The 27,550-nt window shown below is 35.7% G+C and overlaps 1 protein-coding gene across 2 annotated transcripts in view; it reads right to left on the bottom strand.

Moving 5' to 3' along the window:
- KDM7A (lysine demethylase 7A) overlaps positions 1 to 27,550 on the bottom strand; it is a 61,441-nt gene that overhangs the window by 9,988 nt on the left and 23,903 nt on the right. For both annotated transcript variants that reach the window (XM_039707906.1, XM_039707907.1), the window contains exons 2-15: positions 25,738 to 25,823; positions 19,718 to 19,835; positions 18,731 to 18,891; positions 16,954 to 17,095; positions 16,508 to 16,694; positions 15,486 to 15,648; positions 12,779 to 12,866; positions 11,935 to 12,041; positions 9,280 to 9,371; positions 6,124 to 6,213; positions 5,061 to 5,270; positions 4,350 to 4,465; positions 3,682 to 3,839; positions 446 to 543 (exon numbers count right to left, since the gene is read on the bottom strand). In XM_039707906.1, coding sequence (XP_039563840.1) covers positions 446 to 543; positions 3,682 to 3,839; positions 4,350 to 4,465; positions 5,061 to 5,270; positions 6,124 to 6,213; positions 9,280 to 9,371; positions 11,935 to 12,041; positions 12,779 to 12,866; positions 15,486 to 15,648; positions 16,508 to 16,694; positions 16,954 to 17,095; positions 18,731 to 18,891; positions 19,718 to 19,835; positions 25,738 to 25,823 — 1,816 coding nt within the window. The remainder of the gene's footprint in view (positions 1 to 445; positions 544 to 3,681; positions 3,840 to 4,349; positions 4,466 to 5,060; positions 5,271 to 6,123; positions 6,214 to 9,279; positions 9,372 to 11,934; positions 12,042 to 12,778; positions 12,867 to 15,485; positions 15,649 to 16,507; positions 16,695 to 16,953; positions 17,096 to 18,730; positions 18,892 to 19,717; positions 19,836 to 25,737; positions 25,824 to 27,550) is intronic.

Below are 27,550 nucleotides of genomic sequence, written 5' to 3'. Positions count from 1 at the left end.
AAAGGATTTAGCCACTTCAGGCTGTTTATAAAACTGAATACGTGTAAGATTGTTTCCTATTAACTGTGCTCTAAAAGGAAACTATGTGGTAGATACTCATAATTTGAATGATGAAATTTAGAAGTGTTATTAAAGAAATAAATAAAGCAACTAGGATCTGACTTTCCTCAGACTTTGCTTGTTCCAGAGCAGGGTTCATCCTCTGCCAACACTACCTCAATGACAAAGAAGATGAAATTTGGCAAGACAGCATATCTTATCTTTTTTCTCACCACTAGAATAAATGAAGAATGAAGCAGCACATTGTTTGCAGTATTAATCTGAACAAGAACTACATACTTTGTTATTGCTGCTTTAACACAAACTTTGACCAGATAAATATGAAGTACGTGAGCAAAATTATATTTAATGGCTTCATTAATTTCTGAGACTTTTTTATATGTACCTGTGTAGTGCAATCAGGCTCAGATTCTTCTGAATCAGAAATATCAGAGTACTCTGAGGATCCATTCCTGAGTTCTGATTTCACACTTTCAAAGAACACTGAAGAGAGAAGGATTACAATATAAGACACAACATTAACTATGTTAATATTTAACAATTATTTTTGAAGCAAAACCCAAGAAACACATATTCTGTTTTTAATAGTCTGTAAACAAAGGCAAATGCACACACTGATCTGGTTCACAAGTTTGCTTAGGATGACAATGAGTTTTCTACTGCTGACCAATAGACTCCTCAAGCAATTGAGCAGATGAAGACAGGAAAAGAGTTTATATTTCTTCCTTCCCAAAGGGCACTCACTTCAGAGATGGCATTTGGGCAGTTTCTGGTTTTTTGTACAGGCTGGAGTCAGAGCAGCTCTCACCAGCATGTACCCTTAAAAGACTGCATTTGTCCCAAAGAACCAGAAGCAGGAAACACACTGCTAAGTGTTTGGATTCCTGGGCTCAAGGCCAGTGAGCTGTAGGTATACTTAGGTTAAGGCTGCTGGCAAAATTTTTTATGAAGTACAAATTTGTTAAAGATGACAATGCACAGTTCAGGTAGCATAAATTTCTTGGAGAAAAAAAAATAGGGTAAAAAAATAATGACTGTGTGTCAAGAAAATAGGGTCTAAAGAAAAGAACATCACTTTAAAAGTATTTATAGTTTCATACAAAACAATGCTGAAAGCAAAGCTGCACAAATCAGAAATTAACTCTAGAATGAAGACAAGTGAAATTGAAATGTTGGTTTGTTTTCAGCATAGTTTTACAGGAAATCACAAAAAAGAACACAATTCTTCCTAACTATAATTATGCAAGAATAAAGGATGGACCTGTAACTATATAAACACTGCATTTCTAGTCGAGGTTTGCTCCTATTGAAGACTGTGGCAAAGATCTCAATTAGGCATCAAATATATTTGAAGGGATATTAGTGATTTCTAAACACTGCACAGTGATAATTACTTTTAGAGATAGAAGAAAGCTAACATGAGATTTGTCATCAGAAAGTGAGTAAATTAAACAGCTGGGACCAAAAGCTACAGAAGACTAACCAAACTTAAGATAGTATTAGAAAGAACCATGAGGAATATCCAAGCACATTAAATGAACAACACCACTGTATAGGAAATTAAGCTATATAAAGTAATGCTCAACATATAATGATAAATTAATGGTTTCAATTACTGCAGCTCAAAACAACCCAAGGGATTTCTGATTATAACTCAAGCCTTTGGCTCATTTCAAAAAGGCAAATAAGATTCTAGGATAAGCAAGCGCAGGAACAATACAGAAAACATAATTTTAGAGATCAAAAGAACTTTCCTTTAGACTACTATCTTTCCCAATAAACTATACTGCTCTGTATGCCTCCATAGACAAGGAGGAATATTCCCAAATTGGGTGAACGAGAGTAGTCATTATCTGTAAGATCAGGCTAAGATACTGTGAGTTAAGAAAGATCTCAAACCACTTTCCCTTCATTCACATCAAGTATCTTACTCAATTAAGGACAACACTTGATCTTTGTCCCTTTGCTAACACTGGGTCACCATTTAAAACCAGGATCTTGGCATGACACACAAAGCTAGATAGAGCTTGATCTGTTTAAAGGCATCTGTCTGTGGACATTCCTCTTGGCCTCAATCCCAGTAAGAACAACCAAAGTTGGCAGCTGTTCTAGGAACAGGTAGTTCCTCTTCTAAAATTCACTGCGGACAATGCCCTCCCCCGCCTCTCTCTCTAGAGTCTCAGTTAAGGTAAAATAATCACACGTAACACACAGGGAAGTCTGAAGGTGCTCAATATTCAATTTAAAAAATCATGATTAGTGCTGAGTGCTCAATTTTTGGAAGAACAATCTCAACATTCACTTCCAGTTCTAAGTACATTTAATACATTTGGATACTCACTGCCATATTCATTCTGTATCAAATAAGAGCAATAATTTTGAAGAAAAGTTTACCATTTTTCTGTATGATTTAATAATTGATTCAAGTGCAAAATTTAGTTTGATTTACTTAGTTTAATTTTGGAAGTTGAAAACCACTACAGTAAGCCTTCACTCAACAAGCTGTTTGCCCTGTTTCAAGAATACCCAAGAGAGACTTCGCTCACGTGCAGGTTTTTTAATACTGTCCTCTGTGACATATGGAAGCACAGCCAACAGGGATTACAGTTTGCCTCGTTAATGAAAATAATTAAATATTTTATTCAGGCTGACAGCAGAGTCAAATGGTGTGGTCTGCTGTGCAGGAAACTCAGGGAACTGGAAGTCTCCAGAGGAGTCTTATCATCTTTTAAGTGTTTACTTCAGTTTCATAACAGACACCTTCTGAGCCCTTTTAAACTCTACTGTGAATGGATGTGACTTACAATTAAGCAGGGAGCTGAACACCTATGTCAAGGACTAATTCTATCTGCACACAGATAAGAGCTATTAAAAACAGGCATTGGCAACAGGCATTCAATATTGATACTTTAGTAAAACACTATGTGATCATAGCTGCTGAACACTTGGCAGGAGGCTACCAAAAGACCACTAAAGATTAGTTCCCAGTGAAGGGTGGTTTAAAGCACTGGAAAGTGGAATTACAGTATTTTACAGATAACCCAAGTTTTTTCCTAACCTTGCAGATTACAAAGGTTGAATGTATAAGATTTTATGAATGTTACATTATGTATTTTCACTTGTATGGAATAAAGCAATTCATTAGTAAAACATACAAAATTGTATGATCAACTACGAAATTGCCAGGTTTAAAATTAGCTATGCATTATAATCCTTCATTCTCTACAGTGAAATGATGTGATAAGCTTTTCACAATGAGGTATATCTTGATTTACAAAAAAAAAATCCAATCAGCATTCTTACATTATGAAGCAGACCTAGAGTAACAAATATTCATCCAGAACACCAATTAAATCTCCACTGTGAAAAATGCTATCCATAGCATTCAAGACAGCACTAACATAAAAGGTGAGTTTTACTTTTCATCTCTATCCTGTTAGCTTCTTCAGCAGACAGTTAATATTTAAGACATGTTTTGTGTAACTTCTAATACTACTGCTCTAGTTTATTTCTTTATCCTCTATATACTTAGTTAGTCAGATTGAAATATTACAAATGGTAGTTAGACCCTCATTGAGGCCACCAAAATGTTCAACTGATAGGACTTGAAGACATTCTTACTGTTCAGTGGTTTCTGGGCATCTGCATTCCCTTCTCCTTCAAATCCTGAGGGCTGGTCTTCTACCTTCACAGCTGGCTTTTTTGACCTTGTCCTGTCATCTTCATCTTCACTGTCTGCCGTGTAAAGACTTTGATCTGTAAATGGACGTCTCTCATCTCTTCTCACAAGAAAAAAAAAGAAGTCAGTTTTTACTCTCAAAAACCTGAAGCAAACATTCTCCTTCCATTATTTAGCACACACTCTCAAGATATAATAGTAATATTCTCTTATGCTCATCTCTTAATTCTGAATTGTAGGTATTCCCATTTACTTCCTATACAACTGTCATTTCCATAAAGATACGAAGTTTAACACCAGAGTACTTTTAATGAGAAGCAGTCTTATAGATGGATACAAAACAACGTTTTCTACTTTGAAGCATGCCCTTCAGTACAGACCCCACTAAGCAAGTGAATGAAATGCTGTAACAAGGGAAAATGCAAAGAATCCCTTCCTCTTCACTTCCTAACTGGTTCCACTAGGGGACAGCAGACACAGACACTCCTTCTGTATTCCTAACCAGACTCTTACTGGTAAGAACTTAAGAGTTCTACAAATAGAAATATCAACAATTAGCATACTCCAGACCAATGACCAGGAAAAAATATCCACAACCAATCCTTTATACCTAATTATCCTTCCATTTGACAGCAGAAGGCGAAGATCATTGTCTTTTGTTCTCCATTCAGGTACTGTAGAAGAGGGCTTGTTAAACCTCCCATTCAGTTTTGAGCTTGTGATATCCTAAAGAAGTAAAAGCAATTTTGCTTATTATTTCTTCCTATAAACTCAATTGTTCATTATTCTGCACTACATAAAAGATTAAATTCCCTACTAGGATGGTTACCACCTGGATAATCAACTGAAAAAACCTTAGACAAAACATGTTTGGATGTAAAGCACTTCAGGAGATGACTGCACCTTCTCCTTCCTTGAATCTATACTACACTCTCCTGAAGCACCTGAAACAAATACTACTTTCCTACAATACCCCTTTTATGTTTCCTTTGGAGAAATACCAATACACTCAGGCAAGGCAGAAGCTGGGCTTGGAACTGCAACAGCAACTCCTGGACTGGGTACATGCTCCCTGTTATTAGTATCTCAGAACTTATTTAAAGGACAGCAAAGCATCAATAATGGAAAGTAACTTGCCTTAAAAGCAGAACTTTCTTAGCTCAAAACAATTTACACTTGACATGTACTCTGAAACAATCTATCCATATTTCATATGACAAAGAGTTCTAGTCTGTATTCTTATGCATCTTAAAACCATTTTCAACAGAGATTAGAAAACTACTCTGGTTTTGTTTTTCTTTGCACATAATTCAATACTTGCCTCTTCCCATGGTGACATCTCCAGCCTTTTCAGTACCTCCCTAGTGTGAAGTTCCAGGATGTCCAGATTAGAAGGAGTTTTGGTAGCATGGTCTCGCAGCTTCCTCACCCTTCGTCTGGAGTGGTGAGGGGAAGCTGTTTCATGTGAAGATCGTGAAGTTGGAGACACACCAAGAATTCCCTGAGTTTTAACTAATTTGCTGTTTTCCTCCTGTAATTAAAAGCAATTTTCAGAATAGTCTCAGAGGAATAAATCCACATATTTAAGTACTGCTTCTTATTCATCTAATTAAATGTAAATTATGTAAGGAAAACTGTTAGACGTTTTAGAGAAATAACTACATGTTTCATTCAGATTTGATGTACAAAGTTTAGATCTACTGCACCTTTTTTTCATTTAAGGCTTTTATGCTATTCCACAAGAGTAGTGCCACCAAAACACATGGTTTTATTCAGGAAGGCAGCACAGGGAAGACATGTATTGTACACAACACATCACAACCCCTCAGATCCATTCTCTTCACATGGAAATGTGAGAATTTTTCAAGAATCAATAACCAGCAAAACACTGGTATGGGAAAGCAACAAAAAAAAGGAAAAAAAAAGGGAAGCCCTCCCCCACTGACTATAGCACACAGCCATAAAACAGAGGAGTGAGCAAAAGAGATGACAACTGGACCAGAACTAACTAACAAGTAGAAAGGAGAATGGAATATGGACAGAATAGCAAATTAAAGTTTTTAATGATACATTAATAATAATTTTAAGTAGCTATAAATAACAACATTTTAGAAATACTAAACTACAAATAATTTCACCATTAAAATCTAAAAATCAACAAAAAATACATAAAGCACCCACTATCCATTTTCTTTATCTGAAATACCCATAGCTTACCATTCCAAATAGTTTTCCTCTTGACATTCTATTATTAATAGTATAATAAAATAAATGGTAAGTAAATTAAAAGATTAATATGGTCAACCAGAAGCAAAACTATGATGGAGTTCCCTGATTCAAAGATTATTTTCTGAAGACTTGCATAGGGTTGCCTCTGCTCTTACCTCCACAGAACGAATCACTTTAGAGAGCTCTTTGATGAGATGCCCAGGTCTAATGTTGTCTGGAATTTCAAAGGCATGTTCTGTTACAAGCTGTATGCAAAGGGGGAAGAAAAGATACTTAGTTTTGGGGGTTTTTTTTCCCAGATAAAAGCAGAAATAATATGAAACAAACAAAATTACAAGGGGAAAAAAATAAAAGAAAAACCAGTTTCATTTATGTAATAATGACAAACAGCCAGGACTGATATACATATGCAGTAGCTTTCAAGCTTTAGTAGCCAGTAGATATTCCTCAGGGTCTCCAAGATTCCAAAAAAGGGGTAACAGAAAGCCATACTGACAACCACTTAATTTTTTTTATCCTCAGTACAGTAATCACCTTTTTTCCCTTTATCATGGTCAGTATAGAGCAATACTTTGACATTCATTACAGTCATGACTTTAAAAAAACCTTAAGACTAAGGGAATTTCACCATGACAAAAATTTAATCGCAAGAATAAGCATGAGTAACCAAGATGCAGATTTTTAGACATCTTCCTAATATCCATTTCTTAAAAATTACCTTCTTAGCTTATTTAAATCTAGCAGGTTGGAAAATGCAACCCAGAAAAAAACCCCTATTCCTTAAAAAAATGGAGGAGTCGTAAGAGTTTATGTTCCCTTTAATCCTCTGAAACAATATTAGAGACAGATTTCATATATATATACACACAACAAAAATCCAAACACTCTATAGTTAGATCCAGCAAAAAATATTTTGTATGTAGTTTAAATGTCCATTTAGAACACTTTTAGTTAGAATTAAACAGATAAAACATCACTTAACACACAGGTTAGAATGACTGCCATGAATTCCTGCAATCAACTACTTAAATGGAAAAACATCCCAAACACTTTCAGCTACCCACATTTCAAAAATGAGATTCAACAGCAAAATGATTGCTAGAAGCAATTCAATATTGTATGTGCATTTCATTGAACCTGGCTTCCTCTCAGTCATTAAAACAAATGCTTTCTCCCTCTCCCAAAAAAACCCAACACCAACGTATAATCATGATATGATTATTCATTTCAGTGCCCCTAATTCTACAGGGAAGATTAAATCAGCTGCTATTATTTACCATTGTTCATTCCTTGACTGTATTACACCTCTACACATTCACTCTGGAGAAAACAGCAGCTCTGTCCTAAACTGTCTAATTTTTCCATCAAGCTACTGGTCATTTTAGGACCATTCAATCCTTCCTACCTCACTATCTCAAAAACAATCCTGTATTCACCTATGTTTAAAATACATACTCCATGACACAAATGTGAAAGCTCATGAGAAGGGTTCTCATTTGAGGAGCATGTATTTGCCATTTTTAAGGAACTGTCTGAATTCCTCAGCATGAGCAGATCAAACTGCAACTCACGAAGCTCCTCCTGTCCTCACCTGCCTACAACTCCAAATCTACCACTCGTGGTCTGCTGCATAGCAGGACTGGCTGAAGGATGAAGCAGTAGCCAGAGAAGATGCATGTAAGGCATGAAACATGATAGCTGGTGGACAGCAGCCAACACTGTGGCTGAGTCATTGATGCTCTGCACTTCCCTACCAATGGGAAGTGTGTCTGTTCACCCAGTGGTTTAGGAATACTCAAAGGTCTCATTAATAAGCATTCAGAATGCAGCAAGTGCAATTGATTTTTCTTCCACAGAGAAGTAGAGAACGTACCACATTCCACATGAATCAAAATACTTAATGACCTACTAGAGAGTACACAAGTGCTACAATACTACACTACAGCAATCTAGAAAATGAATGCTAATCCAACTGAAAATCAAAACAAGGATTTATACAGGCTGTGTTTGATCTCAGTTCAGTAGCCTGATCACTTGGCTTGCTTATTGTCCATGCCATAGATGCTAAGATGGCTTGGATTCACACGTAGTTCAACAGCCTAGGCCCAACATCCTGTAAACTGTGACACTGCTCACTAACAAGCCTTCATCCAGGACAGCAGAGACCAAGAGACACTGGAGAACCAACTCAGAGGGCCAATGGAGATTCATCTGGCATCAGTAATGCTACACAGGCTGGACCTCAGCACATTCCACACAAAAAAACCACTTCTGCATTTGCACCTCATGTTCAGTTCCACAGAGCTCATACTGTTGGATGCAGCATTGTGCAATATCATCCATAACATCAAACATACATGTTGCATGGTAAGTTCCCTCACGAGTAGAATTTGTGGGCATAAAGAGCCAGTTCAAGTCTGGCTTGCAACAAGGCAATTTCACAAGCAGCAGCAAACTAGAATTAATACCCTCAGTCAGAACCAACGTGCCTGTCAGTGAACAACACTTCCCAGGAGCACTGGTTCCAAGAGGGTTTATTAGCACAGGCACATGAAAAAGCACATGGAGTTAGACCAGACCCAGCTCTGTGCCAAGCTTTCCTGGAGAAAAGAGCACCAGCAAAGCCAGCACTGACTGCATACTTATGATTTTACAAGAGTCAATCAATGTTGAGCAAGGAGAGTATTCAACTGAAGTTAATATTCCTCAATCTGAATCTAAACTGACTCTTCAGCAGGTGTAGCTGAAATGTGCTTTCCACACTATTGACATGAATGGAAAATAAAAAATACCATGGCATTCCACCCCTCCGCTGCCTCAGACGAGGACTAATTGATTGTATATACACATTTCTTAGAAAATTCCCCATCTTATCACCTTATCCTCTAGCATTCTTATCCCATCCTGAGGTAAAGCAAGATACTACCTCAATCAGCTACAATACTTGAGCTTATTAAATGGCCTAATAGACTTGGAATAATCATGGAATCATGATTATTGAAATAAAGTCTTGATGACTCTGGATGCCAAAATCCAATATAAACTTCACCCTAGCCACGGAAACACCAGTTTTGTTTTTGTTTTTAAATGAAGTTTACAGGTCATAGTGTTGTTCAGTGACTAATCATGGAATATTAAATTGCCTTTATGATTCTTCCCCAAATCAGCAGTAATAATTTCAACAGACTTTTTCAGTACTCATTAACAAACAGATAAAAATAATCTTAAACTTTAAAAGGGCATAGACCTTCACTTAGTCTTTAATCAAAACAGAGGTCACCAAAATAGAAAACAAAATCATTTATACGTACTTCTTTTTTCATCCATAATTTTAAAGCAGTAAGTAAAGCCTTCACTCCTTGCACTAAATAGCTTGGAGGCTGGAAACCATCTTCCCTCAGTTCTAAAAAGGATACAGAAACCAATTTAGAAACAAATCAAGAGAGAAAATAGAATGATACCTACCCTTCAGACAACAAAGTTGCCAATGAAGTTGTGTAACAACACAGTAAAGGAAAATTTGTGCAAGCAAATGAAACATGGTGTGCTGCACTTATGTGCATACTGTAACAAGAATGACCACAATAAAACCAAATCCAACCCTAGAGTGATTCTACATAAAATCTTCTTTTTTTAAACTTATACTTGTATGAATTAGGGTTAGTTTACAACATACTAAAGGTCATTTAGGGAAAAAGAATCCAGATCTAAAATACAGAAATCACTTTTATTTCATTGAGAAATATTCTCATCAAAGGGGACCAGCAGGATGTGGGATGTATCTCTAAATTAGAATTTGCATTGCTTATCCCCATACATATGCAAATGGCTCACACTAGCATACTTCCACTTCCCAAACATTTTTGTCACCCTTCCACAATTATCACAGCTCTTTCTCACATGGTTTACATAATTTTTACTCCCAAAATCAAAGGGACAGGGGGTGGAAAGCACTCTGCTTCAGAACCTTCTCTTCTTAAGGAATTTGGTGTTCCCAACTGATTGCAATTCTTTTTCATTCCCTCTTTTGCTTCATAGGGGTAAAAAAAAAAAAAAAAAAGAAGGAAAAATAAAAATCCTCCATAAGCAGCTGAAAGTAGATGAAAACCTCACCTCATGTTCCTGACAAATATTTTGACTTGTCAATAGCAAATGGATCAACACTAGAACCATTTGGCTAATTTTATCCCCTTAAAAAATACTCTAGTAAAACACCATTCTTATGGATGATGTATTAGGAAGCTGGCAGAAAAAGGAAGGTTCTGTGAGTAAACAGCTGTTCTTCTCTCAAAAGCCTCCTACTTGTTAAAGGCTATGAGAGGTAGTGGCAGCAGAAATCTTCCTACCCATTAGCTGACTCAGTTGATAAAATTTTAACAATACAATGGAGTATCACAGACTGAATCTTTTAGATGCAATAGAAACAACTGCATGAACTAAAAGTAATTCAAATTAATGAGTACAGCATACATGAACAACAGCACACACTGCCTATTTTGAAACCCCAAGAATTAAGAAAAATATTTAGGTGAATGCAAGAATACGTATCATGAAACACTTTCTGTCAACAAAAAGTCAAATTCAAAATGTTTGTGACCCTGTTCCCATTCTATAAAATGAAGCAGAAAGACATATTGTGCTGATTTTGCTCACTGACCTGAATTTCATAAAAAGTACTGCTAAAAGCTGGACATCACCATTATCCCACGAAAGTGAACTGGCATCATCCTTTATTCATAAAACAATGGATTCTGACTAGCAAACACCTAATTCATGTGAGTCTTGATGCCGAAATCCAATATAAACTTCACCCTAGCGCTATGGTAACATCCTTTTTTACTTTTTGTGATGTTTATAGGTCATAGTGTTGTTCATAACAAAACATCTGCTAAACCAAAGATTAAACATAACATGAGAATAAGCTTCACAGCCCTTCCCTAAGACACAAGAGACTCATAGGCTATGGACTCAAGGAGGCACGGGATAAAAAGGGGAGAGGGAAGAGTGGGGTGAACAGACACAGCTTATAGTTAGCTAGATCTTACAGAAACATACGTGTGCTTTTCCAGCAGGAACACAGTTGCTATGGCTTCTGACGAGTTTGTAAACATTAAATATGCATGAATGAGACAAACCAAAGCTTTCAAGATAAAAATACTCTTTTTGGAAGGAAAAATTTTCTGCAATTTTGTTCTCTTTGGTAAAATTTCTGAGCTGTTCTGGGGTCACTGAGACTTTAAATGCTCATTTAGGAATCAAGGTTTGTTCAATGTTTTAATTTCCTGAAAGGAGAAGAGATAATTTTCAATAACTTGTACTGTTTTCACACTAAGAAAAAGCTACATGGGATTCTGATCTATTCCAAAACAGAAATTGAATTCAGCGGCCTCTTCTGAAGGTTGATTTCTGTCCTTTGAAATACATTGTGTTATTAAGATTAAACACAGCAGGCAGTGGGCAAGATACTTGAGGAAAAAAAGGTGAAGTCAGATAGGCACTCTCTCAAACACAAATATGAAGTACAATTACAGCAATTAATGAATGGTAAGACCAGCAACTGTTAAGAACTGGAGGCTGTTGAGACACCTCTTGGATAAACATTGATATAAGTAATTTAACACAGCTCATAGGAACTGATGCATCTTTCCTTCCACAACCAATAGCAGCGGACAGCAGGCACTGTGACTGGAAAGGCCGAAGAAAATTGTAAAAGTGCAAGAAAACGTCTACGTTTGGCTGTGAAGCCACCAAAAGAAACTCACAGGTATAAGTTAGGGGGATTGTTTCATAGAACTATTTGATTTACTTTATTTGAAAGTAAAGGCTATCAAAGGATATTCAAAGATCTTAAATTATATGAAAGCAGCCTGGGCGAAAAAACTGATGCCATGGTCCATTATCACTTAAGAGAAAAAGAATTATAAAAGCAGCTATATGTGCATGTGTTAAAATAAAACATGCATTACCTTTCAATGTTTCCAGTAAGTTTTTGGCCACAAACCAACAGATGGCTTCAAAGAAAGGAAATTTGAAAAGATCTGGGGTTTTTAGCCTCTTCTCCATTTCATAACACCTGAATAAATGCAAATATTACAAAGCATGAATGTTTTAATTATCAAATTCATTATTCAACTATGTAATCATTCAAATTTACACAATGTCCAAAATAAAATGAAATAAAATAACCATGGCCATGATAAATAAAAGAAGTCAAGTACCACATAGTTAAACCCCAACAAGACCACAGACAAGATTGAACTCTGGTCTCATTCAGGCTCTGACCTTATCAAGTTTGACTGCGGCACTTCTAAGAATAAAGTTGGACTTCATAAAACTAGGATACAAACCCAATGTGTGATCTTTTAACAGATGGAATTTTATCAGGATTCCACTGTAATAAATAAAAACAATATGTTTAGAAGACAGCTCTACATCTTGGACAAAAACTAAATACAGCTGCCCTTAGAGCAATGCTGACTTGAGGATGCTCATTTCAACTCAGTGTTGCACACCTGGGCTTGCTTACTTTTGTTTTACTCACTTATACTAATCTCCAAAGTAGAATTTTTTCTTTTTATTTTTCCTCCTTTTAGTCACTTAAATTCTTGCATAGCCTTCATTTTGCTTTTGAAACAAACTTTGCAGAAGTAAAATAAGAGAATGTGCTTTATACATTCTAACTGAAAATGCCACTATTGTCTGTTAGAGAGCCTGTACCAATTTGATCCTGGTTAAGCGCATGAAGAAAAATCTTTATGAAAAGAATATCCTACTTACTGGGGAACAAGTACAGGAAGAGCTGAGACTAACCTGAGCTGCATGCCAATGTTGAGGTTGTGCAAAAAGTTTCCTCCAAAAGCCATACAATCCTGAGATGTGAGCACAGCATGAATCCAGCCTGAAATGACAAATTGTGAAACTTAATACATACGTATTAATTATTCTAAGACTGTTCTTAAATACGCATATAAATAAAAATGCTGTTCCTGAAAGGAAAAAAGCAAACAGATTTGTATTCTGTGCTAGGAACAAGTTACAAGTTTTAACAACATGTAAACTACAGTTTTTCAGAAATCTAATGAATTGTAGTTTTCTGAAATAATTAAGCTTAAAACATTTATCACTGGGAGGGAGTGGTAAGGTTGCCAAGCCAACTTGTCAAGTAAAAATTCCAAAAGTTTTCACTCCAATCCACAAATATAAACAACTCAGGAATGGAAAAATATACTGAACAAAAGATCAAGTCATAAAAAAATAAAACAAAACTATACGTCTTTCAGTATTCACATGTTGCTTACAGTAACTGTGTTGTTTGCACAACATAAAATCATTTAGCAATACTGAAGTTTCTCAAATAGGAATTCAGAAGTGGTCCTATAAATTATTCTAAATACAGCCATTCTCAGTGAAATTATGATCAGTTTAACACCCAGTCTAGACACGCTATAAAGTTTGTCACATAACTGAAATATTGTCCTTAAGAAATCCACTATTCAACATGGTAAAGCATGGCCAACATTACGCTATCAATCTAGCTAATTACTAGGGAATAATTTCAACAAAGCATACAAAAAACCACAATACATGAGCTGCCTGATTAAAAATAGTTATCTGTGAAATTTATACTGTGGAGCTTTAGTGTAAGCAAACTACAAGGAAATTTTCTCTGTCAAGATCTGATTTTGCATGCCTGCAGATGCTCTTTGACGCAAGATGAGGTGGCCAGACATTTGCGGAATACTTCATGCTTTCACTGCATGTAGGCAAGATGGATAAACACAGGAAGCTTCTCAATTTGAGGAAAGATCAGACCAAATCACAAAGAACTACATTTTACAAACTAGCATTAAATCTATGCCCTATTCAGGTAATAATGAGCAGTTTCACAGCATACCTGCATCAACCTAAGATTTAATTTTTTTTTTCATTCCTGCTTGCTATTTTTATGCTGCACTTTTGATCCAGGTCTACATAACAAGGAATGAAAATTTGGTGTAGACCACACAGAATATCTTGAATAATATTTAAAAACTCTAAAGAGCCTCCCAGTAGATGTTATTCACCTACATGAAAGATTAATTTTAGATCAGAAAACTACTCTGAATGTATTTCCAAGATTATAAAATAATTATGACATCCACTAGCACCAGTACAAGCAGAAACAGCAAGTGATTTTCACCAGAGATCAGGGGATTTTTTTTCAAATCTTTCCTCAGTCTTACAGAATTTCCCATTTTTTTAAACACCTGTCTTGAAAGCCAGTTTAATTTACAGCTTCTTCTGCTGCACTCCATCATATGTATATGACTAAGTGTGTATACACATACATGCACATGTGTATTTGAAAGTATCTCTTTATGTGTACACACATTGAAATACATGTATACATGAGAAATTAGCAGATTACTCAGAAAGCAGTAACTGCTTTCTGTGAGTCACAGTAAAGTTCTACAGTCTGTAATTCTGCTTTCTCTGTTCATAGATCTATGAACTTACATGGACAATTAATGCTATTTCTTGCTGGAAATACATGGTTTTAAAAGCTCTGGCTGTTCAGGAATGTCAAAAGCACATAGAGGGCCTCATCAGGTAGTACTTATTCTGCACAAACTGTAAACTAGAACAGTAAACATTGAATCCCACAGGTACAGAACTGAGCTATGAGCAAAATGAAGTAGTCTAGAAAATACAGGATGGAATAATGTACTGATTATAATCTTCAAAGCTTCTTCCAGAACTAAAATTGTAAACCACTTTCCTGCTCCATGTATCTAAAGCTTTCTTTCTGCTCTAAAAAGAGAGGACAGCATCCAGTACAAATTTTCAATAATAAAATACTAACAAGTATTTATAGGGATAGGTTGGATAAACAAAAATACCAAAACCTGGCAGTCACTTTATTGGCAAAATATTGTTTGATTTATTAAAGACTTGTAAGCTTATGGCATTTGGGAGTTTGTGTAGGATGAGGTGTTTTGTTTGAACCATTCTTCTCTTTTTTATTCTTTTATTAAAGAATTGTTTTGGCATTTCTCACAACAAAAGCAAACCATAACATCCATCCACCTTGTACTCTTAATACTCTAGCCTACAGCATAAGAAGTTTATTTGATATTTTTGAAATAATTAGGCTTAGTAGGCCTTGCAGTACTAAAATCTGTAAAAATAACCTATATTATAAAATAAGGGTAAGAATTCAGTCTGAATACTTAACAAATAGTGAACAATGTGTGTTTTATTAATTGGAATACTTCCCTGATAATCAAAATCAACTTAAATTTGTTGTATTCAAAGTGGGTAACAAATACCCTTTCATTGCCTGATAATTGTTATGACTGCCAGGCAATCTTAAAAGCTAATTATTTGGTTTGAAAATCTAAATTTCTAATTTTTTTATAATTCTCTCTTATCCGTAACTTTAGAGGATACCAAATGTTGATAATGCAATCATTTTACAATATTCCTAATTCCTGGTGATTGAACTTGCCAAGTCCTAATACCAAGAGTAAACTCTTACCTGTTGGAACAAATAAAGTGTGTCCTTGCTTCACAACACACTTGTAACACTTGTCAACCTTGTCTCCAAAATATACTTCACTCTGGGTGACAGATGAACTCCAGGACTCATAGAGAGCTAAATTTTCATCAGTGGGCTTGATCAAATAGAATATCTTCTCACCCTATTAAACAAATATACCAAACAAATAAATTAATGTTTTCCTAAAGGTACACTACAACCTCTGAGTCACTCCTAATGAAGTAACAGATTGACCTAAATGTAAAGTATTCCATCTTCCCACTATGGCATCTTTAGGCAGTGTCTCACAAATGCAATTCACCAAGAGCATGCAGCCTATTAAACAGGTGGTGTCTTGTGATTTAAAGGAAGCAAACAAACCAACAAGACCTTTTCACTGGAATACAAAAAAAATCCAGTTTTTATAAACAATTCACGGATATGCACCTACCAAAGGAGAAAGGAGATAAAATAGAGATGAATGGATAAAACCACTTTGCCTCTTCTATGACGTACACATGGTCAGATTTGTGAGAATAAAAAATTGCGCATGCCAATGATTTTCATCCAATTATTTTTTTCCTGCTAAAACCTCACTGTATCACCCACAACTCTACTGAAGTGATCAGTCAACCAATTACAGTCTACAAGTCACCAACAGCATACTAAAATAAAAGCATAAAAATGCAACTCCAGTGATCAGTAATTCACTTTCAACCTCCTCCCTTACCACTGCAAGCCCAAAATTTCATGCAGGTGATCATGCCACAACAGATAACTGAATAACATTTGTTTCACATAGTCATAGACATCCAAGATGTGGCTGTGCACTGAAACAGGCTCTCCAGCAAAGTAGGCACAGCACCAAGCCTGACAGAGCTCAAGAAGTGTTTGGAAAATGCTCTCAGACACATGGTGTGACTTTTGGGACGTCCTGAGCAGGGTCAGGAGTTGGACTCAATGAACCTCATGGATTCCTTCCAACAGAGCATGTGATTTTGTAAATGAAGCAGCATTCATACCCAGAGAACGTGGTACCAAACTGATGTTCCTCCAAAATCAATATGAAAATCTGTATAGCTGTCTTGGACACCCATTAAGCAATACTTCTGAACAAAAGGCTTAGGGAAGACAGAATCATCTGGCCAGTAATTTTCCACCCACGAAAGCTTTCTGGCAATGTCTGGTACTTCCACTAATTCAGACATCCTTTTAAAAAACAAACAAACAAAAAAGAACTGTTAATATAAGCAGGAGTAAGTGCACCTCTTTTTAAATGACAGCTTCCTACAAAGACATTACTTATGAACTAATAAATATGTTTTATACCCACATTAAATGACAGTGGCTGTCTACATAAAATACACCTCCTCCTGTCTTTCCCACTACAGGCATTATACTCCTACACATATTGTTCAGGTTAGTGAAAACCACTTCCTACATTCAAGGAATTGAAGTCAATACTCACTTTGTGTCCGAGAATTCCAGGCTGATCACATTCAATACTTTGGGTCGGTCAGGATTTGTGAAGTATTTAATGTAATTATGGAGCTTCATTTTACTGTCTGCTTGCCTTGCTACATCTATGACATCTATCACTTTGTCCCCACCTGTGAAAAACAGGATGACTCTCTTAAGGCTATCACAGATAAAAGACATTTCAGGAATTTAAGAGAAAATCATCTTTTTTCCAATCCTTATCAAAACATTTCTGCAGAAAAACTCCATTACTATTATTATTCTCTTGGAAGAGAGACAGATCAGTATAAAGCAACTTTTTATTAGGTTTAACTTTAATTACTATAATCAGCCAAGGAGAGAACTGAAAACACTCTAAAAATAAATCCTCTTTCCTGTGGTTAACCAAAAAGCATAGAGTAGTATAGAATTTCTGCATTTGTTTAAAAAAAAGGATTTATGGCTGCAATTGCAAAGAGTAGCATGGAGAAAGTTATGAAGGCAGATCTCTTCCTCACTTTTCCTATCAAGTATCACCAAACCACCACGACCTTCCTTACATACATGCATAACTTGCAAGCACGCAGTAATTTCACTGAATAATTATCACAGGTGTATTTCATTTCTAATGACAATAAAGAGGGGGTTACACACCATGTGTTCTGAAGTGATACATTTAGGGAACTAGACAAGCCAAGAAGGACTAACACCACCACTATAACAGCAATTGGTTTATGTCCTTTTAGTTACAATGGCCAAATTTGACACTTAATTTTGGAATGCTGGAAACATGCCTAGATGTACATTATAAACATATTCACTTTAAAACTCTATGTTTGTATCTTGATAAATTCCAGCTGAAATAGTACTCATTCAATTTTCTTATTTTTAATTTCAATAATAGGAAGGTAAATCTGTGGCATTTCAATTTTTTCCCTGAACTGGAAAACTAGGCAGGTCAGGATGAGACAGTCAAGTTTCTATCTGAATCCAAAGAGGCAGTCATCCAGAAAAAAAGATTCAGAAATATCACCATCATAGTTACTCTTTTAAGGCAGAACACACATTACTATTTATCATCACAATGGTGTCAACACTGCTTCTTCTGGTGCCTTTGTAAAATATTGATGCTCAGAAAACCTACTTTCAGCACATATCATTACATCAGGTGATCATGAGAACACACTCAGACTCTCAGCTGTACCATGTGTTACACGAAATGTCCTGCTGCACTTGGCTCAGACTCTGAACGCTTACATGAGGCTGGCACAACTACAGACTGGTAAGAGATATGATAAGAAAAAAGTGGTTCTTGGGAAACCTCTCCTGGCAAAGGATGACAAAGTAGCAAAATTTCAGGAAGGCCAATACACTGAGTCCAAGTAAGTTTTGTCATAGCCTAACCAATTATTAAATTTATTAATCCTAAGAGTGATTCATTCAATTCCCATTATCCTTGGGATAATGTAGCAAAAAAAAACTTACATGTAGCAAAAAAAACAAAACTTCAGCATTCCATATATAACTTGCACTGAAATTAAGAGGTTTGAAAGTTGAGACATAAGGCTGTAGTCCTATCACACATCTACCAAACAGACAAGACACACCAAAGAAAAAAAAAGGGGGGGGGAAGAAAAAAACCTCTCCTAGTCTTGAATTTACAAAAAAATATTTAGCACTCTGGAAGCTCTTATAACAATTTAGTATTTAATAATTTAGTATTAATATGTATTCATTTTAATTTACAGACAGGATCATTTTAATAAGTACTCCAGAGTGACTCTTACCCACATAGCGTTCCACATCTAAAACAGAGAAAGTTGGTGGAGGAAGTCTGAGTCCCAGACCATCTAATTTAGGAACCATAATGGGAACATCAAACCCATGTTTCTCCAGATATCTTTGTGTTAACTGGCTTCCATGCATTTTCAAAATTACTTCATCAGCACTGGTGGAAAGAAAGGATGGAGTATTAGCAGAAAAGCATCCTCCAAGCACTACTGAAGTTAAAAAAGTCTCAGTTTGGGGAAGGACAGATGGGAATGGCTACATCTGAATCAAAAAGAAATTCACAGTATTGTTTTATTAAGCATTTAACCAAAAGACCAAGGAAACAACTTCAACAAGCAAAGAAATTTTTACTGTAATGCATTATCTGGAAACTCATAGTCTTTCTATATGACTGAAGAGAGAAAAGGACAGGGAAAAGGAATTCTCAGAGAAGGCATTAAAGTACATTTTACTAACAACAACCACCAGCTGCTCTGAAGAATTTTAAGTCATTATCTTTCAGTGAGATAGCCAACCAAACTCAGGATTATACTTTAATCACGTTTCTCCACTTTCTTCTAAAGCATGCAAGAATAGGTAGACTCTATCAGTTCACGTGAATGTTCTATGAAACTGAGAACTACTCCTGAACTAAAGGAATAGACAGGCAATATTCTGACACTAAGAGCACAAACACCCAACAAACAAAACCAAAACCAAACAAAGAAAAACCCCCACCCCAAAACTCAAAACCTCTCAGACAACCCTGCAGCAGTCCCAACAGACAACCCATCCCAGTGCAAAACTGAGCAGGGGAAGCTACTGCATGAAAAGGCAAATGCATCCATTAGAAACAGGGATGCACTGGGAAGAATTCTGAAGGAGGAAATCATCTTCAACCTTCACAATGTGAAGCAGAGAAACATTACTCACTTCCTCTAAGGCACACTCAGATGACATTTCACTCTGTTTCCCCACCAGAACACGTAAGGAAGGTTCTGTACCTTGGGAAAGAGCGAGCCCGCAGCTGTTTAACAAAGGTCCGTGTTCCAGCCTGCACTGGTTTGGAGCCATCATCTGGCTCTGTGTAGTCATGTCTGTGCCAGTTTCTCCTCTTCTTCACTGCAAGTTTCAGAAGGATTAAACACGGAATTAGTTAAATCAGATGGCTCAGATTAGCAGTCATCCCATCAGTGAGACAGACATGCCTCAATCACATTAGAAAAATAAGGTATGTTAATCACAGTAATCAGGTAACATTCTACCTCTTTCCAACAAATAACATTGCAAGACGCAGTAACTTTCTGTACTTTTATAGCTCCTTCTGTATGAGAATCTCAGTGCACACGATACAAAATTTAAGACTCCATATCCAGTCCAACACAAGTAAACAGGTGCAGCCTGAAAGCTGTACAAATCCATAAAGACAGCTACAAAACTAACAATCAAACTTTAATTTCTTAAAGCTCAGACTTTTTTTTTAATAAACAAAAGAACCACACCTCTTGAATAGCCAGAGACTTCATTTTACATATTCACACAAGGTTACAAGACTTAATCCTTCTGTGCTATTACATCCCATAAGCAAGCCCATATCCCATCTGATAATATTACTGCTATTCACTACCATTTCTACTGCTTATGTTACAGTTACAGTTGTGTGTGCAAACTGTTTAGGGCAGGTGTGACCTTTACAATACATGTAACAAAAGCACTGCACTCCAAAACCTACAACTTCTTAACAGCTTTAATGCACTGCTACAGCATACAGCGTATTAATAAAAAACAAAGGATAAATTAAAGTTCTATTACAATTTTGGGAATCTGGAACTGATAGTTCAATAGTAGTAAAATTGCATTTCTAACTGCTCCTTATACTTAAAGGTCCAAGGAAATTGAAACACTAGACAGTCTCATAACAGTCTCATAAAAACTTGTTGCGATGATCTCCCTACGACAAATGACAGACACCCAAATGAAAAAAAACTATGTGTAAAAAAAGTGTATGTACTTTCACAGAATCATAGAATGGTTTGGGGTGGAAGGGACATTAAAGATCATCTAGTGACAACATTCTGGCATGAACAGGGACACCTTCCACTATCCAAGACTGCTCAAGGCTCCATCCAACCTGGACTTGAACATTTCCAAGATGAGACATCCACCACTTCTCTGGGCAACCTGTGCCAGCTTTTCACCAATCTCACATTAAAGAGTATCTTCTTTAATCTAAATCTACTGTCTTTCAGGTTAAAGCCATCACTCACTGTCCTACCACTAAAGACCTCAGTAAAATTCATCCTATTTCTTACAAGTCCCCTTTACATATTGGAAAGTTGTTCTATAAAACATAGTAAGCTGTATGTACCTTCCCCATTTGAATTTTTTGACCTTGAGTGAAGGAGAAGACGAAGTAACTTATGATATTGTGGTTAACTTAACTGCCTGTCTTCAAATTTCATAATTCCATAACAAATAATTTCATAATGGATATTTCATTGATTCAGCTTCCTCAACCACTCATTTTTCATCTCCATACACAAAGAACACAAGCTTACAGCCTTGAACAGAAGCCCCTTGGTTGTATCATCTGTTTGTTAGTAAACTGCTCTTTAGAGCACTTCTCCCCTATACAAATAAGCCTCTGTTTCTCATCCTCAAACTCTCAACAGCCTGAGAAGCCCTATTAAATCATCAAGAGGTGCCACTGCAAAAGGGACCACCATCTCACCATTTGGGAAACAAACTCCAAGAGTGTTGAACTTCCTACTTTTATACTTACTGTACTAAGAAGCACACTAAAGGTCCTGTAATTTTAAGGCTGCATTTCAGTTTTTCCTAAAAAAACCAAACTCTGCTCCACAGCTAGACAGCTGCTACTGGAAGATGGCCCCAAAAAGATTTACAGATGCCAGGTCTATAATTTAACCACTAATATTAAACAGAAATTGAGTTGCATAAGCTCAGGAAATTCAGAAGAGGAAAAAGCTAATGTTATTTGTCAACACAAATAGTGTTTTACAGTTGTCTGCCAAACAGCCTGAAATACAACATCCAGCAAACCCACTGCATTAATACAAATTTTAACCTCATAGCAGAGCTCATTCTTAAATTCACTAAGCCATGATGCACCCAAAATGTAAAAAAGCACTAGCAATACCGAAAACACAGCTCACTGTAATAGGCAGCTGAGGAAGTATCAGGAAGGGGAAAATAGTTTCTAAAAAAGAAAAAAAAAACTTGCTGTTTCTCCAGATAAAACAGTTGGTTATACAGGAATAATGGACATTTACAGTCATTACACATAAGAGGGAATAATTCCTGTTGGTATGCTGTTTCCCACAGACATGACAACATGGACCCTTTAGACGACTTTTAAGAGAATAAACTGACATTTATATATCTTTGCTAACCTGAAAACCAGTGCTGCTTAATGAGCCAACTATCTAAATACTGTAAAACTTCATAAATAATGAAGACAGGTTTATTAAGTTTTCAAAGCTATTTTCTCAGTCATAAATAATAATGCAAGAAATTAGTGGCTAATACTAATTTTCAACAGAGTAGTTTCCCATAAATTCACTGCTGTTACAACAGCTCATTAAAATTGTAAGACGATACAGCTGCTTAAGAGATTTTATAGCACAGACACACTTTTTAAAGTCTGTCTTTCCAACACTTACAAATTAGAAAATAAAATCATTCTTTTGCTTGTACTTGGCAATGTACATCATCCTTTCATAAGAGAATACTGAAGAAGAGGAAACAGTAATGAAAACTTTCTGTTTACTTATCCCTTCATTCTAGAGGTTTTTAACCCCTTAAGACATTACAGGAACTGCAAAATAAAACCATTTTATCTGAATGGATCCTAATGCTCAAATGAAGGAAGATGCCAGTGTTCACCTATGGTGTTTATAAAAATTGAGGTAAAACCTGCTATGACAACACTAAGAACTACACAAGAAAATTGCAGGGAGGGTGAGAAAAAGAAGAGTGTACTGGAAGTTTTCATGAAAATTAAGTGCAAAGCTTCCTTTTCCATTTCTTTAATTACATCCCTCCTACACTCAAAACAATGGGCCAATAACTCTACTTAGGCAAACACTCTTCTCTGCCTTCTCCCAACTCTGGACTGCTTCCCACAGAGATCACCATCTGCTAGACTTCAAATGGAGACCATCAAGAGGTGTACACATATACAATGAGGCCCAGGTCTTGGAAGAGGTACTGGAGAATCCCAGTGGCCAAAAAGGCAAGAGCAATGTTGGCAGAGGAAGACTGCAAGATTTTAAGGAGCAGACAGTAAATCACAAAATACCCTGCTTAAGGCTTGGTCCAACATCTCATTCTCACCTCAGACCAAGCACAGGCATTAATACTACAAACAAAGATACTGATTGGAGGGTAGTTACAGAATTGAGAAGGCAAAACCAGATAAAGAAATTGATGTCCTGACAACTACAGTCTTATTAGCATTTACTGAACATTGTGCTTTCTCAAAGCTCTGGACACAAGCTGGTAACACATCTGACTCACAGCATTCATGCAAACAGAGCATTTTAAGACTTAAGGATTGCTGAGAAAATTTTGAAACTAACAAAATTAACATGAATACTCTAAATCAAATAATCTTAAAAAATCCCTCCACTGTAGATTACTATGTTTTTAATTTTTCTCTTTTTAAATTACTTACGTTTTTAGGATTCATTATTTAGCATTTTATACACATGGCTGCTTGCTAAAGGTTTTGTAAAATTGTTCTTTCAAATCACAGAGGATTTTTTTCTTAAATACATGGAGAAATTGATTTGTTAATTTCATCTTTCCGTCTAACTATGCAGTAGCTTTCTTTTCATTACTGGAACTTTTACACAATTAATTTTGTAGGATACTGAAATTAACCACCTATTTGTACTGTAAAGTATGTGTTTCTTGTATATTTTAAGTAAAATCAAACTTATTTGATTACTTATTTGGTTGAAACCACATATATACTTGCCCTCTTCAACAACTGAACTTTTGTCTCTTGGAACTCTTTGGCAAAATGATTTTAGAATATGAAGCTGAAAATTAAAAAGCCTTTTTTTTAATTTACATACATAATTTCATATGACTGAAGTACTCTGGAACATCATTATCAGTCTCTTTAAAAACTGAAGGAAGTAGGGCCCAAACCACAAACTTCCATACATTTGATTCTGACACCTGAGAACAATTCATGAAATTCAATGTGAAGACATATTTGATTATATCACTTCTGTCTGGGTTGGTAATAACAGACATGTCTGAAGCTTCTATTAAATCTAGATAATCTACACACTTGAGGCAATATGAAATAACAAGGATAATTTTTACCACAGATTCTTGTCTTTTTGAAAAGACTTCCAAAACAAAAATCCCTCTTATCTCACTGTCTAATTGCTGCAGGTGAGACAGCACTTACATTACAGGAAAAGTTATTTACAGGCATCAGGGTGAAGCAGACTAGTTCTCACTAATAAAGAAAAGTTTCAAATTTACTAGTTTATTTTTTGAAAAGTCTGATATTATCTCTTGTCTACTGCTCTTCCTAGTCCCTCTATTCCACAGAAGAAAAGAGACAGAAGTTAAGGGGAAAAAAGGCTGCTGTTTGTATTCTGATATTTAACACAAACACGCAATTTTGAACTGAAAATGACCACTGGAGTACTAAAAACTATAAGTACATAAACCAGCATTTATCTTACCTTTTAGATGACAGACCATGAACCCATATATTAGAGAAGCTAACTATCATGCAACATGTATTAATTAAATCAGCAATTGATGCTTAATCACTTTGTTCGTACTCCACAAGATTATCACTGAGGGTGGTTTTACACTTATTTCTAAATGTAAAGTAAATTCATATTTCATTATGTGGTGTCTTCAAGAGGAAAAAACCAAATAAAAACAAAAAAACAACCAAAAAAAACCCTAAAGAAACAAACACCAAATGAACAACAAAAATAAAACTAAACAAAAACACAACAAACAACAAAACCTACAAACAAACCTGCATTAGAAAACACAAATTACCATGGCTCAGTGCTTGGAGGGTGAAGACACATTGCTTATAAATACTTTTCAGGTCTGAATGTAGAAATTTAATTCATGGTTGGAAAAGTGATTTCTTTTTTTTAATATTTTTTTACAACCCTGTTTCCATTTGAGAAAGGGAGACATGGAGGAAAATCTTGGGAATTAGATAAAGCAGTATCCTTTCAGTAGTTAGCAAAAGAAAATCTGTTCCATTTTTCTACTGCAGATCTCTACAGCAAATTTATCTACTGAAAGTAGAATCCAAGAGATGTCTCTTGTTGCTCTGTTCCAGACTCTCCTGACAACTCATTTTGACCCTGGTGGAACCTTGTTTATAAATCAGAAACCTGAGATTTGGAACTGTGTAACTTTTAAGGACATAAATGGGGGTAAACAACAAAATCAAAAACAAACAGCAAAAAAGCACAAACAAATACCATTCACAGGATGTTCATATTCTGCTGTCACTGATGAAAAGTTGTGTTTGACTATTGTAGCATAAAACCTACAACCATCAAGAAAGGAAAGACACCTAACTTGTACATGTTTTCGAAGTTGCCTTCCTAGGTATTTATCAGAACTTGGATAATTAAAATACAGGAACCTTGAAACCATCTTCCGTATTTTCCTTTTTTTTTTTTTAATGATGATTCCCTAATTTTCATTCTCTCACTTTCTGCCAAGTCCAGATTGTTTTCTACTTACCCTGTGCACTTTGATTTCTCCAATCTATAGCCATGCCTTGTATTTTATTCTATCTGCATCTCCACATCAGGGAACGTTTCAAGACGGTTTGTTTGTTTTTCAAGTTTTTAATCGGCTCATAGTTAGTCATGTAGAGCCATTGCCTTCTAAATAATCACACTCATCTTGAATATTCTTCTGAACAGTCCTTTGCAGTTGTATATGGGAAGCAAACAATCTGAACATGGAAGATGAAATCTGAATAACCCATACTTACTTAGAGAAGGTCCATGGAGAATTGCACAGTTGGGACAATGGTATAGATCAATGTCAACAGCATGGTGCTCCTCTACCCCAACGCAGCTGGAATAATATTTTTTACATGTTAATGAGAATGCACACAGGGTTTACTTTTCAAGCTAAAAAATAATTAAATCTTAGGTTTTTATTAAAATGTGCTTACTCTACAAAATTATAATGAGATACCAGATTATCTCCACTACTGGGCTGCCACATAAATTTTGAGCAATAATTTATCATTGAACACAGAATGACATTTTAAAAATTCATAAAGAGGAAACAAGAATCAAATTCCTTTAAAAATGAGCAAATCCACAATATATACACCATTACCCCCAAAAACCTTGGTCCTAATTACAGGAAACAGTTTATACAAAATCATTAAAGCAATTTTCCTCACAGAAGCTATGAGTTTAAAAAAAAAAAAAAAAGAAAAGAAAAAAAATCCAAAACAAACCTGAGGTTTATGTGCTGTTAAATTATAGAAGATATCATGGATATTTTCCTTGTCTTTCTTTATCTTTCTGCAAAAATCATGTAACTGACTCCCACCCCCTAAGACAAATTAATGAAGAATACTATCATGTTATTCTTGAAATCCTTTCAATAGAACTGGATTCATAAACTACGCAAGTGTCCACATAAATAACTTAGAAGAACTGGTTCTGTTTTAAAATAGCAGCAAGTATTTTAAAGAATCCTTGAGAGATGTAATGCTTTCTCAGTCCATATTTTTTCCCAGATAAAATAGTCAAAATCTGATTAAAAGCAAAATTTTTACAACAGTCATGACAAAGCATCTACTCCACTGATACCTAAGCAACAAAATGTTAAAGTCAGTTAAGTACATTTTCTTAGAAGCTGAAACACTAGAGCTTAATTGGAGAACATATGCTTTTGCACAAAGTTCTTAAGGAAAAAGAAAAAAAACAAAAAACAAGTAATCCCTGCTTGCTGGTCTGAATCCTGGCAGAGTTCTTCATTCTCTGAAAAGTTCACTGACACTTACAAAACTGCTGACTTTACAGTTAATACAGAAAATCAGAGTACAACCCTGAACATTTACACCAAAATTAGGTATTTACACTCCATGCACTGCAGTAACACAAGAACTGGAACAGTACCCAGTCACGTAACCCATTTCATATCAAGTGTAATGAGTGCTTATACAGTGAAGTTTTGAAATGATCCAGCTACACAAAGTCTTTTCCTCAGCAGCCTTGTGCCAAAACTGCTGACATGCTCCAGCAAGTGTCAGTACGTGCTGCCAAAACAATACAAGAAACAGTCTAGCACTGAAAGCACAATAAGCAAATCCAATCTGAAACTAAAGAGCATCTCCCATGTAACTATCAATTGGAAGTGCATTCTGAGTTCCTTCTAAACATTCAGCTAGTTCTACTTCCCCATTCCCTACATACCACATGAAATCCAGAAATTATTTCACTTTTTTTATATGCATACTATTTTAAAATCTAAAAACTAGGCTGCCACAGTTCATCGCAATTCTTGCAATATTTAGCAACTGCTTTAAGACCAAAGCTACAAGAATCATTGTTACATGAAAATCCAGCTGACATATAAACAAAAAGGAAGGCAGAAGCGGTCTTTAAAAATGCATATCCCATTTCCTCCTGCTTGTGTTCTCTCTCTTTTTATAGAATAGATGAATGACTCATAATCCTATGTATTATAAGAAAATTGTTTTAAAATGTACATTCTAAAAGCCCCAAATCAGAAGGCTGGTTTTTTTACATCTTTAAGAATCTCATTATTTTAGCTAAATTTCT

This window comes from Passer montanus, unplaced genomic scaffold (assembly GCF_014805655.1).
Source record: "Passer montanus isolate IOZ18808 unplaced genomic scaffold, ASM1480565v1 scaffold20, whole genome shotgun sequence".
Taxonomy (NCBI): Eukaryota; Metazoa; Chordata; class Aves; order Passeriformes; family Passeridae; genus Passer; species Passer montanus.
The sequence above is the reverse complement of the archived record's forward strand: the minus strand, read 5'-3'. Positions and strand labels throughout refer to the sequence as shown.